Consider the following 15,396-nt stretch of genomic DNA (forward strand, 5'->3'; position numbering starts at 1 on the left):
TTAGTAGGCGACTCGATGGTCTCGCCCTTCAAGTAATAGAATTAAATACCTCAGATCTGTATGGGAATATCTTACATGGATTTTGACACTTACAGAAATTAATGACAGTTTCATAATTATACCTATCTAAGGTATTCATTCTGAGTTCATATGAATTCATTTTAATATAGGTTTTCAGAGAAAAGAAAATGTATAATATATTAGAAAAATTGAAGGAATTAGTAAGAAGTGAACTCAGACTTAGTTAAGTTGACTTTCAAATTTCAGATGTTTTCACGATCAAGCAAATAAATATTTTAATTACAAACAATTATTAAGTTTTACAAGTATGTATATATTCAAAAGTATGTTTCCATGCAAGTAAGTCAAAACATGCATATATTTCTGTAATATGTAACGTGTAATATTAATAAACTTAGAGCAAGGCTGAAGAAACAAAGATAAAAACCATGCACACCGTCGCATTACCCAAACCATCCATCATCACCACCTATTAGCAAAAGGCTGACACCAACAAACAACATCGCACAAACTCTGGGTACCACTTTTAAGATACCAGCTAATCTAGTTTAACTTGCAACACACCATCCTAGTTAGTTTCCTACTAGGTATTAAATGCAATAATAACAATAATAATAGTCAAAATGCATCCATCCGTTCAATATTTAAGAGTTATAGACATAGCACAAGACAACAGTGAGATGAAAATTTACCAATATTTCAATTTGTACAATCGAAAACTATTTTCGACGGTTGTAATACCTAATCGATAGTACGGAAAGTGGCACTGTATATCATTAGTATATTATACAATAGAGAATTTTAAAAAGTGTCCACTTATGGACAGTGATAACTGCGTAATTGTAAACATAAATAACAGAAAGATATTATACTCATCGAAAAACTCAAACAAAATATTCCTACTTCGGAGAAATGATTTATACGCTGCATTATTTTACTGATTCACCCATTATGTCTTCTTATTAAATACAGTCAGGTTGTTTGATATGCAGCTCTATATTTATTCTAGATTTGGAGTTACTAAACAGACATGTACAATTTTCTTTCCAGACATTTCTTCATGAGGCAAGTGTTCTTTCATTTCATCTGAGCATATGAAGGCAATGGAAATTATCGTAATGGACATGAAGGTATTTATTTAATAATAGTAAATTATTTTAAAAAAATAAAGCCAAAAACGCTTTGTTACATATCGTTCAAAATTACACATGAGCACTATCGTGAGAAAAAGTAAGACAATGTGCTTCAGTACATAATCTCATTTGAACATCAGTGTAACTGAAAATTAAGTGAAAAAGAATAAATAGTATTTGCTGTATAGAACAATAGCATTTGAAATGTCATCACATAGCGAATCTTCTATAGAACTCGAAAACTAAAATATTAAAAATTGTCAATAACTCTTAGAAGTGACTAACATTGTGGTCACTACAGATATTAAGAAATAGCTTTAAAAACTCTACTTTGTCAATTTATCTTGCATGCAGTTCAGTACTAAGTAACAAACAAACTTAGTTACGATAATATTGTATGTCATAGAGAATTATTCAAGAGCAAGAATTTTTTAAACAATCTCAGATCTCTACTTACACAGATGAGCGATTCATGTGATCAGGTTAAGTGAACTCTAAATAAAAGACGAAATAATATTTAGAAGTCATAATTGAGTTGTCTAATTCTAACTTGGTACTGAAGAAAAATAATCGTCCGAACATATTCTAGTATTCAATCAGAACCAATTAACGATAAAATATTAAAGAGAAATACAATAACACCTTCACCTTTTCAATTTAATTAGATCACATTTTTTGCTTTGAGTGAGGAATAAACATGTACACAAACCATTTTCTCTAAAACTACCTACTCATGTAGTCAGTTTTCTTTCTGAAAGTGTGCAATTATTCTTGCGACGAATACCCGTGAATTACAATAATTCTGTGTGGCTATTACTACATTCAATCGAGGGTGGGTGACATTTGGCGTGTATGGGAAACTGCGTGTTATTGTGGTATCAGATAGCGTTTTGTGTGATTTATGAGTTGCATTGATGTTGGGGAAACCACAAACACCCAGTCTCCTGGCCATGGGAATTAACCATTTAAGATTAAAATCACCGACATAGCCGTGAATCGAACTCAAGCCAAACCGAAGCCTACTAAGCTGACCATTCATCCAAGGAGCAAGACAACCGCGAAGTAAAACAGTTCTTTTCATTTCACCACTAATCTCACAATATATTGCTACGTAATTAATACAATGCAACTCAAGTCTCTCAATGCGATCAAAAAACGAAATGGCATTCTAAAACGCAGTAAAACAATTGCTTATGTCGTTCAGTGTCGTCTAACAATAACGCGTATACTCCTCTTTAGTTTAATGAACATTAACCGCTCAAATTACTGGATTTTCGAAAAGATGTGGCAAAGCCTACTATCTGAAATCACTTTTGATGATTTAGAGGAACTTGGTTGATGATTTAGAGGAACTTAGCGTTAATACTCCTATATGAGATTATAATGAAGCACTGCGGACAAAACCTGATCACCATCTGCTATCCGCTTGGTTAGAGATCGTATAAGAATGCCGTAAGTGCTAGCAAGCCCATAAATCTGATTCTAGGGCCATGCAACTTGTAACAGGAGCCTAATATGAACATTTGTCAGATTATAACAACTAAGCTAAGCGATATATTCCATTCCATTCCATTTCATTAGTTCTCAAAGTGTAGAATGCAGAAACATATTTCTGGCATATTGTTTTCTTTTAAAAAAAACCGCAGCAACACTCAGTTAACTCAATCTGCGTCATTAATTCATTTATGAGCATCCTTTGTACAAAGGATAATATTTTTAAAAAATCAGATATATAAAGACTGTTTATGACAACACATAAATACAGTACAATCATGTTGACTTAAATTCAGTAAATCATAAGGCCAGAATAAGACTCTCAACGTAAACGTTGCTGCATTCATCCACACTATTAATTAATGCTTATTGCCCTTGAGAAATAATGACAACCATATACTGCTGAAGGAATTTATTATGCGTAGGTTAAGATTTTCCGGTGATTGAACCCTATGTATTTCAAAATATTCAAGGTAGAAGGTGAAGCCTCCGTCGCTCAGGTAGCAGCGCGCCGGCCTCTCACCACTGGGTACCGTGGCTCAAATCCGGGTAACTCCATGTGGGATTTGGGGTGGATAAAGCGGAGGCGGGACAGGTTTTTCTCCGGGCACTCCGGTTTTCTCCTGTCATATTTCACTCCAGCAACACTCTCCAGTGTCATTTCATTCATCTGCCAGTCGTTAATCATTGCCCAAGAGGAGTGCGACAGGCTTCGGCAGCTGGCACAATTCATATCCTCGCCGCTAGATGGGGATTCATTCATTTCATTCCTGACCCGGTCGAATAACTGGCAACAGGATGTGGATTTTTTTTAAAGGTATAAGGTACCACGAGATATAACGAAAGCAGCCCGTATCACCTCATATGTTGTGACCGCTGAATGTCATTTAACTACTTCCACGGGGTACTGTCCCATATCTATACTCTTAGACCTATCTCCAAAAATGCTGGGAAAGGGATCTTCCCGATTTTATAATCTATTCTGGAGAATTCTTGCATACATACTTCTTCGTTATAGTCTGGTATGCCATTCAGCGTTCAGTTTACAAGCCTCTGTGAATTTGCTAAACGCTTCCACAATCCTCTATTTGTAACTAGCTCTGTGGCCTATCTTAGTTTCATACCTCTTAGCTTTAAATCATTAGGAAATGAATCGAACCATCGCCATCTTGGTCTCCTGTTTTCTCTTATCCTCCATGACAGAGTCCATTATTTTCCTAGCTGTCCTATCCTCCTCAATTCCCCTCACATGACCCTACCACTGAAGCCGGTTTCTGAGGACAGCCTCATCAATCGAGTTCATTCCTAAATTAGCCTTCCTCTCCTCACTTCGGGTACCCTCCTGTCATTGTTTCTACCTGTTTCTACCAACAATCATTATCGCTGCTTTCATGTCTATTGCTTCTAACACGAAGAAGATATCCTGCACCTACACAGCTTCCACTCCCGTACAACAAAGTCGGTTGGAAACAAACCGGTGTAAAGATAGTTTCGTCTGGAAGCTGAGAGCTGACTTCTTTCGTACAAAATAATGTTGATTGCAAATGCGACCTCACTGCATTAGCTATGCTGTTCCTTGATTCTATCTCACTTTACTATAGGTCTAGTACCATCCTGTGAGAATACACATCGTAAATATTTCAAATGATCTACCTGTTCCAGTTGTGTATTCCCAACCTGACATTCGATTCTCTTAAGTTTCTTCTCTACGGATATCACTTTAGTCTTGGAAAAGCTAGTTTTCATATCATACTCATTGCACCTATTTATTACCGAGCTCGATAGCTGCAGTCGCTTAAGTGCGGCCAGTATCCAGTATTCGGGAGATAGTAGGTTCGAATCCCACTGTCGGCAGCCCTGAAGATGGTTTTCCGTGGTTTCCCATTTTCACACCAGGCAAATGCTGGGGCTGTACCTAAATTAAGGCCACGGCCGCTTCCTTCCCACTCCTAGCCGTTCCCTGTCCCATCGTCTCCATAAGATCTATCTGTGTCGGTGCGACGTAAAGCAAATAGTAGCAGCACCTATTTATTAGACTGCAGACTTTCAGCTCAGTCTGCCATTAAGATCAAGTCGCTGGCATTGGCCAAACTGCTTAATACATTTTTCCTCAAGTCTAATAAATAAATTACGCAGTGATATAATGGTATAAACATTATTTTCCGTACAATGTTTCGATTCACAGAAACGTCTTCAGAAATATATTTCAGATGAGCAAGGCAGAAATATGTTATATTTATACTATTTGGTATTATTTGGTCGATTAATCAATTCGTTCTAAAGAATTAAGGGATGAGGTAGTGAATCACTTTCCCTGCTATTCCAGGAAAATCCGGGAATAAACTTCGTCGTATCATCCAATCCAAAGATCATGATTGGTATGAAATGGAATATATCTTATTTATTTCCGAAAATTTTTCGGCAAAGAACGGGTAAAATATTTTCTCTAACCTGCTTAGCCTAGAACAAACGAACTAGAGATATTTCGTTGTTTTGTAGTCTACTAGTTCATAGAGTGACTTGATACAGCTCCCTGTACCACTCTATACTATGCTAACTTTGAGATGAGCATGTTCTTCTCTTAAGGCAGAAACTTGTATGTAAAAGCAACTAATAACTTCAAAGGGGTAAATACAACTGTCACAAAATCAGCTAAGATTTTATGCTTATACCTGACATAATGTTAATGGGAGAAGTGAAGTTTGCTTTTGAATACCCGCCACCGAGTATGTAATAAACTGAATGATTTGGACACAGCTCAATCAAGTTGCCTACTATGATGCCGTATTTGTAACAAGTAAGGCACAAAGCATCAAAATATTGTTTATTTTCATTACAATTTTTCCTTGAAAAAAAAATGTCATAATAAGAAACAACATTCGCATATTCAATCTATATTATGTCTCGGTTAATAATTAATCCCTACATGTTTTATTCGATATGGCTTCCTGTTACAAGTGCATTGACACCTTTCCAGCAGATGGGCGAAGCAATGTAATTGTAGAAAAAACTGGCATGAGCGGACAGGTTATTAAAAATAAGCGAACACTATGGGCCTACCTGGAACTGCTGCATGGGGTAGGCCATCATGCCTGCAGGTTGCTGCATTGCCGCCCCCTGCGCTGCTGCTGCCATCTGCTGAGCTGCCGCAGGAATCTGCGGTTGGCCGGGCATGCCCTGCCAAGCGGCGGGTAGCTGCATACCCATCCTGCTAAAGGAGGGAAATAAGGTTCATCAAAAGAGGGCATTGTTACATAAGCATGAATTGCAATAATTCACCTATATAATACTGGAGCCCTCACATCTGCTGCATTAATAATAAGAATATACGTCAGTGTTCTATCAAAATATGACGATGGTGCTATATCAAAGCTATGCGCTGAGCACTGAAAGTGTTTCTAGTTGAATCCTGTAAGAGAGAAATACCGACTCGAGTAAAGAGAGTAGGGGCACTGTAGTGAATCAGACACGCTCCAGCAGTCAGTCGATGATGAAGTCCAATCCGCGATTCGTGAGCCGTGTAATGTATAATTCTATTTTGGACTATTCATCATCAAACAATTGAGCCTATAGCAATAATCTACTTGGGAGATGATTTATAATTTGATAATAGTTAAAGTTCTGATAAAATAGTAAATTCGAGGAACATAATGAAGGGTATTATAATACCTTCCGCACATTCATTTTTCGAGCCAATATACATTACTTTTCTACAGACCCCATGTAAAACTAGAAGTTCCGTGAATATACTCACGATATCAACAGTCAAGTATACCTACAAGCCTGTTAGCTTTCAGAAAATGTTGTTCGTCTATAACTGTCTCATTTTGGGCTATTTTACAGCGAAATGCGGTTCTCCGCGACAGTATTTACTATAGTCGTCTGACGAGAAGTCGCATGGATGCGGGGTTAAGCACTGCTGCTGCGCATGCGTTTATCTCAAGTCCCAATACCTGAAAATAAACATCTGTTCCGTCCGCGGTGACTCTTGCGAGTTGAGGTGCTGTCATGAAGTTTCAAAGTGCTAGGGCAATTGCGTTTTAGTTACACATTTACTATAATTAATAAGTACTGCATAATGAACATATGCAGGAGCTCGACTAATGTTTGTGTCTGTTTCTCGTGCCGTACCTACAAGCTGATGCGACTTCTTGTCAGACGCAGATACAGTAGTAAGTTGGGGGAATCACGTAGTTGGATCATGCTGCAACAGAAAACATTCTGTGCAATGTTTCTATGACGGTATTTTTAAGATACCATTCACCTTATAAACTGTCGAAATGATTAAATGGATATTTCAAAAACTCATCAAATGCAAAACATGTGAGTCATAGACAAGGTCGTGGAATTAACATGATTTTCTTCCCGGTTGGTCCAGATTTGATTCCCGACAACACCATCCTTGTATTTAAATCCTAGTATGAGTGTTGAAAAGAGTGCACCTAACCTCGTGAAGACGACTAAGCAGGGAAGTGTTTGAATACCTCCTCACCCATCCGAGAAGAAACTATACCTTTCAGCAAACTGTAAAAGGGTTGTGAATACAACCGTTTTTTATTTGTAGATGCTTACATCGATGCGAAAGTTTCATTAAGCAGGGAAGGGTTTAAATACCTTCTCGCCCATCCCCGAAGAAACTATACCTTTCAGCAAACTGTAAAAGGGTTGTGAATACGACCGTTTTTTTTATATCTGGATGCTTACATCGATGCGAAACTTCCACACTCGTTAAAATGTCACTACTGAAGGCAATTCATTTGATAGTTAATGACGTAATGGGTGTGAAATGGCTCTTAAAGTTTAACTAACTTGGGCTAGTACTGAGAGGGAAATGGGCTTGCCTTTGAAGCAACATCATAGTAATTACGAAGAGCTGACGTCGGAAACTACAAAAACGATCGAAAATACGATATTCCACGGATAGTCAACGGAGGGATTCAGGGCTGCTGACAGTGCGATTCGAACCTACTGTCGTCCGAATGCAAGCTGACAGCTACGTGGCCCAAACCGAGTAGCCAACGCTAAGCTTTACGGTAAACGTCGCAGACATACAGTAAGCCAAGGTACACAGCGAAAAGCTCGTCCGGCGAGTGGTGAAGCCTCGACGTCGCGCTGGCAATGTCTGCCAGTCAGGTTTCCAGCCACGTTTCGGTGGTGGGGTAACAGCGCTCGCAGTAGGGATGGGTTGCGAAACGGAGTCGCGAAGAGTTGAAACTGCTGCCTCTGGAACCGACACTCTCGACTCCACTGACGCACTAACGCCATCTAAAAACTGTTTTCGGAACTGCTTGGAATTATGATTCCACGTCCCTACCTTGATAATCTATGATACGATAAATATGATTATAGCCAACAAATATTAAATATTGTTTCGGATTATTATCATCGTTATTGTTAATATTGTAGGTCTATTTAGGCAACGATGATGATGACGATAATAGTAGTGGTAATAATAATCTGACAGTATACTTACAATAATCGCCATTGTTAATTTCGTTAAGGTAAAACAGAAAAAAAAGGGCAAGTGCTTAGAGTATGATTTTACAACAAATATTTTACCAATTATTGTGCATCATAATAGCCGCCTCCGCAGTCTAGGGAGGCCCCGAGATCGATTCCGGCCAGGTCAAGGATTTCTACCTGTATCTCAGCTTTCGTGAAGACGGTGAGGTAGAGGCCAGAGTCTAGAAAGCTAAGAATAACGGTCGAGAGGATTCGTCGTGCTGACCACACGTCACCTCGTAATCTACTGGCCTTCGAGCTGGGCAGAGGTCACTTGGTAGGCCAAGGCCCACAGGGTTGTCACGAAAAAGGTCTTTTGTGCATAATAATAATAATGATGATAATAATAAATATAAGATTATATTCTGACAGAATAATCTTCAATGATCGCCAGTGTGAACTGGAACTACATAATACAAACAACTTTCATTTACTAATGGAATATTAAAAAAAATTTCACCAATTAATGTTTATAATCATTATAAACATTAGACCTATAAGTCAACAGCGCGCCGGCCTCACCGCTGGGTTCCGTGGTTCAAATCCCGGTCACTCCATGTGAGAGTTTTGCTGGACAAAGCAGAGGCGGGATAGATTTTTCTCCGGGTACTCCGGTTTTCCCTGTCATATTTCATTCCAGCAACACTCTCCAATATCATTTCATTTCACCTGTCATTCATTAATCATTGTCCCAGAGGAGTGCGACAGGGTTTTTTTTTTGTGCTAGGGGCTTTACGTCACACCGACACAGATAGATCTTATGGCGACGATGGGATAGGAAAGGTCTAGGAGTTGGAAGGAAGCGGCCGTGGCCTTAATTAAGGTACAACCCCAGCATTTGCCTGGTGTGAAAATGGGAAACCACGAAAAACCATCTTCAGGGCTGCCGATAGTGGGATTCGAACCTACTATCTCCCCGATGCAAGCTCACAGCCGCGCGCCTCTACGCGCACGGCCAACTCGCCCGGTGCGACAGGGTTCGGCAGCCGGCACAATTCCTATCCTCGCCGCTAGATGGGGGCTTCATTCATTCCATTCCTGACCTGGTCGAATGACTGGAAACAGGCTGTGGATTTTCATTTTTTCAAAAGTGTGCCTGCGGGGAACTTATACAGTATATCATGCGGTCATTCCTTTTTTGAGTGATTGTGAATCTATCAATGATCGTAATTAACAACATGGTAGTGGTCATGAGCATCACTTGCAAGTTCCTCCCTCAGCAATGTTTATATTAGTATGATTCATAGACTTCATGTGCTTTATCATACCAGTTGTTGTAGGATAATAGATCATTATATCACTTTACTAGTGTTTTCGTTATCAATTTTGAAGTGGCCCCACACCGCTGATCTTTTCCGCGTAGCCACTACACCTATATAAGAATCTGAGCGCACAGTAACCACTTGATACGTACGAAAGTTCAACTTACAAGTGATCTACAACACGCTTGTGGCCCAATGTGTCCTTGTAAGGAAGGAGTGTTTTTTCATACTGCTGGCTAAGGAAGATGGGGCAATGTAGGACGGCGTCTTAATTTTTTTTAGTCAACGAGGAAGAATTCTGTTTTGTTGTCTCCTAGTGCAGATTTACACTGCAGTGATTCCACTTGTAAGGCATTTTCACTCAGTTGAGTGTAATTCGTGCAGTATATCCGTGAATGTCAGTTACGTATGTAGTGTGAATAAAAAAGGCAAAGCAAGATTAGAGTTTTGCGTGATCAACACTACGAGAGTCCGATCACTTGTGAGTGACTTCACATTTCGGGGACTGGATGTTAATGTTTATTCCAACACATTTCTTTTCGTTATCAAACAGCACTTCACACTATCAACCACCACGCAAACACGCGATTGTGAATACATCCCTCCACACAGGGTTGATGTCAGAAAGAACATCCGGCCGTAAAACATGGCGACACAATGTGCGACACTGTCTGCACCCACGACCCTACCAGGATGTGAGAGAAAACGGTAGAAGTTGGTGGTATCATTCATAGACTGAAAGTGCTTTACTATCCCATGTGAAACATGCGCGAATTATAATATGGGCGTCATTGGTATAGTTCATTCGTGAAGCGTCTTTTGTGGGACGATTATTATTCAGTGTTCATTGTCGCAATGTATAGTGTATGAGAGACAACATTGGCGGGTTTGGTTAAGGCTTCATTCACAGTGTTTATTTTTAATGTTTCATCTATGTTCGAATTATGTTAATGGTTTTCCCCATATTAAATTTGTTTTCATCTTTCATGTGCAATTCCTAATGATTTACCATCGATATTTGTTTATCAATTTCCTGATCACGAAAAATAAAGACGGTAAATTAAATGCCCGTGGTCTACTATGCCGAAACTTTCTGACTTGACACATTTTATTTTATTTCAACTACGTACATCATTACGCTCGTCGTCTTCGTTAACGATACCGTACTTCATTCTACAATACTCTTAAGTATCCAGATGGGAAAATAAGCAGAAACATACATGATATTTCATGTTATTTTCCGCGCTTCGACATGCTAGCGGCTCCGCAACGAGAGTCAAGTTAGCTTGGAGTCGCAAGGCTTCATGCGAACCGATCCCAGTGTTCGGAGTAGATGGAGTCGACACTCTGGATTCCAGGCTTCAGTCGCGCCCATCCCTAGCTCGCAGTGAGTCCCCGTCCGCCGTACTGTCGCCATCGCTTATGATGTTAACATGCAATCGTCTTGCCGCAGCACTCGAAACAACCACGTGAGGGGTCTTCTCCTCCAGCGCTACAGTTCCCCACCGGATTATGTAGTTCGACCTTGAGGCTTCACCACTCGCCGGACGAGCTATATCGGTACGAATGACGATTTGCTGCTAATACATGAAGTAATTTCTATAAATCCTTCAAAGAAGGACTTTCACAAGAAATCATTGGCCCCAAGCGAGGAAACTTCCTTTTTCAGGACACTGACGACTACATATTGATCAAGCTCTGGTTTTGAAACTGTTATCTATAAAATGAAAGTAAATTGGAGCGATGTTTGTTGGACTGACCCACTAGAACTCGGAAAAGGCTAGAGATATTTTGATGAAATATGATGTTCGTTTAGATGGATTCTGAACGCAAATACTACTCTATTTTACGAATTGGATGTCATGCCGAGTTTTTATAGTGTTTTGTCACTGTTGAAGTCGTTAAGAAAAAATGTGGCAGTTTAACAAAGCAGCTGTGAATATTTATCTTACTTTCGCGATATTTCCAACATTTTGGATGACTCCGACGTGATCTTCCTGATTATACGGTAACGTTAAGACATTTACATGCAGTTATATGTGTGTGTGTGTGTGTGTGTGTGTGTGTGTGTGTGAGTGAGTGAGTGAGTGAGAGAGAGAGAGTAAAATGAAACTCTGGTTGTGAAGAAGTGGAGGACGTATTAACCTCGTGTGAAGTTCGCAGTTAGAAGAAACCAATACTGAAACTAGAGCAACTAAAATAGAAACGAAGAAATTTACGATAGTCAGACGACCAGTAAGAATTTTGTTTACTAGGAAAATCACAGGAATGAAATTCTAACAGTAATCATAGGAGTTATTTCCCTCAATAAATTTGATCGTTTGAAGGTTAACATTTGGCGATTTGAGGAATAATTAATGAAAAAATTGTGAAATGGGCTTAAAATGAATGGACATGCTATTAAAGCAAAATAGAGCAAGACTACTAAAGTTAGTCATTTCAAATGCAGCGAGTAAGGAAAAGCTGCCACTGTCAACTTTGATAATCAATTTGGAATCTCAGCTTCGATCACTGAATATGCTAGAGATTTATTCTGCAAAACCAAGCATGTGGTCCTTCCCTCTTGTTGAATCGAGTCGTCCTGAAGAAACTTTATGAGCTTGGCACAGAAACGAAAGCTATAGACTAGCAGAAACCCAAGAAAACAGTTCCCAAACACGACTTGATTGTCGAATGTAATTTATTAGAATGGAAGTTTGAAGCGAAAAACAAATCATGTTGGCCCAATCTGGATTTTAAAATTATTCTGTACGAGGAAGCCAAAGTTTTGTCAAGCATATCAAGAACAGAGGAAAGCAGATGAAGAAAGGTGAAATGAACCCTTCTGTAGCTGCTATTCATTATAGCATCTTAGAATAGTGTATATTCTGCAAGAGATGGGCTAAGTGGCTCAGACGGTTGAGGCGCTGGCGTTCTGACCCCAACTTGGCAGGTTCGATCCGGGCTCAGCCCGGTGGTATTTGGAAGTGCCCAAATACGTCAGCCGCGTGTCAGTAGATTTACTGGCACGTAAAAAGAACTTTTGCGGGACAAAATATCCGGCACATCGGCGTTCCCGAAAACCCAAAAGTAGTTAGTGGGAGGTAAATACATTATTATTATTATTATTATTATTATTATTATTATTATTATATTCTGGAAGAAGAACTACTAGGCTAACGGATGTTTCTTCCACTCATTCTATGACGTTGGAAGGTAGAAAATACACGGACAAGGAGAAAAAATGTTATATCTGCCTGCAATCGAATCATTTGACGGCCAACTGTAAAGCAAAGATCTCTGATAGAGGGGAGATATCTGAAAAGAGTGCTTCAGAGAAGCTTCTGATAGCGAAGGTGACCACGGATATGGACAATTGTAAATCACAGACACTGATGATTACTGTACATGAAAATATATCAAGACAGTGGTTCTCAAAATTCCTATTTATTCTAGACGACAGCAGAAGAACTAACGTTGAAAGCTGTTGCTGTAGGGTCGGTGGCTAATTTCCTTTTTGGAGGCAGCCAGACCTCCAAAGTAAAACAAAGGAATTATAACCTGAATGTACACAAAATGAGAGTACGGTACCTTCGTGAAACCCGAATGAACGACACAAAAAAGACTGCAGTCAGTCCATCCCTCAGATATTAAAGAGCTCTATAGCACTTAAGGAAAAGGAGACCTGAATCGGCGACCTCGGACAGAGCTTCTCTGAGACTGGGTTGCTCACTGGGATGGATGTCTACGCAGATATTCTAACAGGGATTTTTTTTCCGCTATCGAAAAGACTTGCTTCTGTGTTACTTGTGGACACTGGAAACTAATATGACTAACCTTACCATAACAATGACCAACAGCGATAAATCTATTGCACGATTGTGGAGTATTAAGACTATTAGTACTCAGGATTCTGTTAAAGCACGGTCAATAACAGCTCGATATCAGGGAATTACTTTTTCAGTACCTTTAAGAGAAATTCAGATGGCCGTTGTGGGGTTCTTACGTAGGCTGATATCAAGCTCTCAATTTCCTGACAACTGCCTCATCATCTTCTTCTCTTACGTTTGAAAGATAATGGTTGATGACAGGTCCTAAGATGAAAGGGTGAGGTGCAAGAGAAGAAACTTTTCATCTAAGAAACAAGCTGCCAAGAGTAGGGAGTCTGCCTTGAAGAAATTAGAGAAAGTAAATATTTTCTTTTCGTATAGTTGGATCTTAAAAAATTGGACACAACGAGATTTTATAGAGGAGGTACCTACGAAAGAAAAGATATGCCACTAGCTTCCCTACCAACCACTGTTCAAGAAAAATACTGTAACCACTCCTATACTTCCTGTATTTGATTCTTCGTGTAAGAATGTTGAAGAAGTCTCTTTCCATGACGGGTCCCAAGCAATTAATATGGTTTTACGAAAAGAAAATTGGAATTATCTATAATATCAGAAACTCTTTTCAGATTATTGAAGTTGGGAAGGTACAGGTTGTTTACTGTTTCTATGGTGGAGGATTATACAAAGAAGAGTACTAAAGGAACACGAGGGTAGTATTGGAATCTCACCTTCGACTTCCATCCTAGGAGCTGCCATCGACTATCATCTTTCGAATATAAAAAGTATGACGCAATTACGAGAAAAGTAGAGATTCTTTGTGTGTACATAATGGTGTTATAACAGTCCAGTCCACAGTACTCGTGTTATGTCTAGAAATAAAATGGATCTAAGATGTTGGGAATACACGTCCGAGCACACAACATATCGTGATGAGAATTTTGATCAGAATTATGAGACTAGACATGAACCCTATTCAAACGTTTCAGGTCTCAAATGGGATAAGAGACGGAAATATCTTGGAAGTGGAATTACCTCGATAATTATAGAACTTCCATCCTTACTGACAAAAAGTTATCGTTTCAACAGCATTAAGGATTCTTGATGTGATAGGATTCCTTTGTCCTGCTCTTCTGCCACTGAAAATAGTGTTGCAGAGATTTTGGCAAAATAATGCAGCATGTAAGTCCAGTAAGAATGTAGCCAAGTCACAATTGGATTTATTCATACCAGAAGATGTGGCTAGAGTGTTTATTAAAAGATACGAAGAAACCCTATTTTTAAGTAAAATAAAGATATAGCGCATGGCTTCTGGTGCATAAATCGTCAGACGACACTGGCCTCTGCATTACATTCACAAATGCTAGTCAACATGCACAAAATATTCACAAATGCCAGTTAACATGCACACTCAGCTGTTACATTTTTGAGAACAAAGACAGAAGACGAAGTGGTGGCACAATAAATGATTGCCAAGGCAAGTGTAGATCCAGTCAAAGCTGAAAAAATGGTATGGTTAGACCTATTGGGTTGCCTGATAGGAAGTCGACTATAACATTTGGTTCGGAAAGCACTTCAGCTAGAAGATGTAAAAGAATATTATTGAATAGATTACAGCACTAGCCTGGAGAAGAAGAAATGGGAACTTGGTGATATTTCTAGAAAACAGGATGCAAGAAATCAACAATCTGACAAGATCTGAGGATAGGAGACACGTTCCCTGTAGGCAAAATCCTCACAAGCGAGCTGCATGGAAGTTTTGTCAACAGAATGTTAAATCCCAATGGATGATGAAAACAGAAACAAAAAGAACGTAATAAAGCATATAGCAAGAGCAGATGCTTACGATCCAAAAATGGTCGATAAAAAAATACACAGACAAGGAAAAATAAAAAGAAAGAAACAAATTAATAAACACTATGCAACATTCGCATACTTGGAAAACGAAATTTATAGGATTTATAACATTTTGAGGAAATTCAATGTAATTAAAAGTAATAACATAGTCTCGAAAAAGTTTACATCCCCAATATATTAAATAACAAGGATATGCATAGTGACTCTTGAATATACAGGCTCACATCCAGTGGTTGTAGTAATATAGGAAGAACTAGCAGGACACTAGCTCATAGATATTTAGAACATTTTTAGGCCGTAATATAATATATATTCCGC

At 39.0% G+C, this 15,396-nt stretch overlaps 1 protein-coding gene across 4 annotated transcripts in view; it reads right to left on the reverse strand.

Annotated features, from left to right (window-relative positions):
• LOC136857088 (cytotoxic granule associated RNA binding protein TIA1) overlaps window positions 1-15,396 on the reverse strand; it is a 963,365-nt gene that overhangs the window by 22,497 nt on the left and 925,472 nt on the right. For 3 of the 4 annotated variants that reach the window (XM_067135474.2, XM_067135473.2, XM_067135476.2), the window contains exon 8: window positions 5,709-5,859. In XM_067135474.2, the coding sequence (XP_066991575.1) occupies window positions 5,709-5,859 (151 nt within the window). The remainder of the gene's footprint in view (window positions 1-5,708; window positions 5,860-15,396) is intronic. The other variant, XM_067135475.2, reaches the window with a different exon arrangement.

Source organism: Anabrus simplex, chromosome 1 (genome assembly GCF_040414725.1).
Source record: "Anabrus simplex isolate iqAnaSimp1 chromosome 1, ASM4041472v1, whole genome shotgun sequence".
In the NCBI taxonomy this organism is placed as follows: Eukaryota; Metazoa; Arthropoda; class Insecta; order Orthoptera; family Tettigoniidae; genus Anabrus; species Anabrus simplex.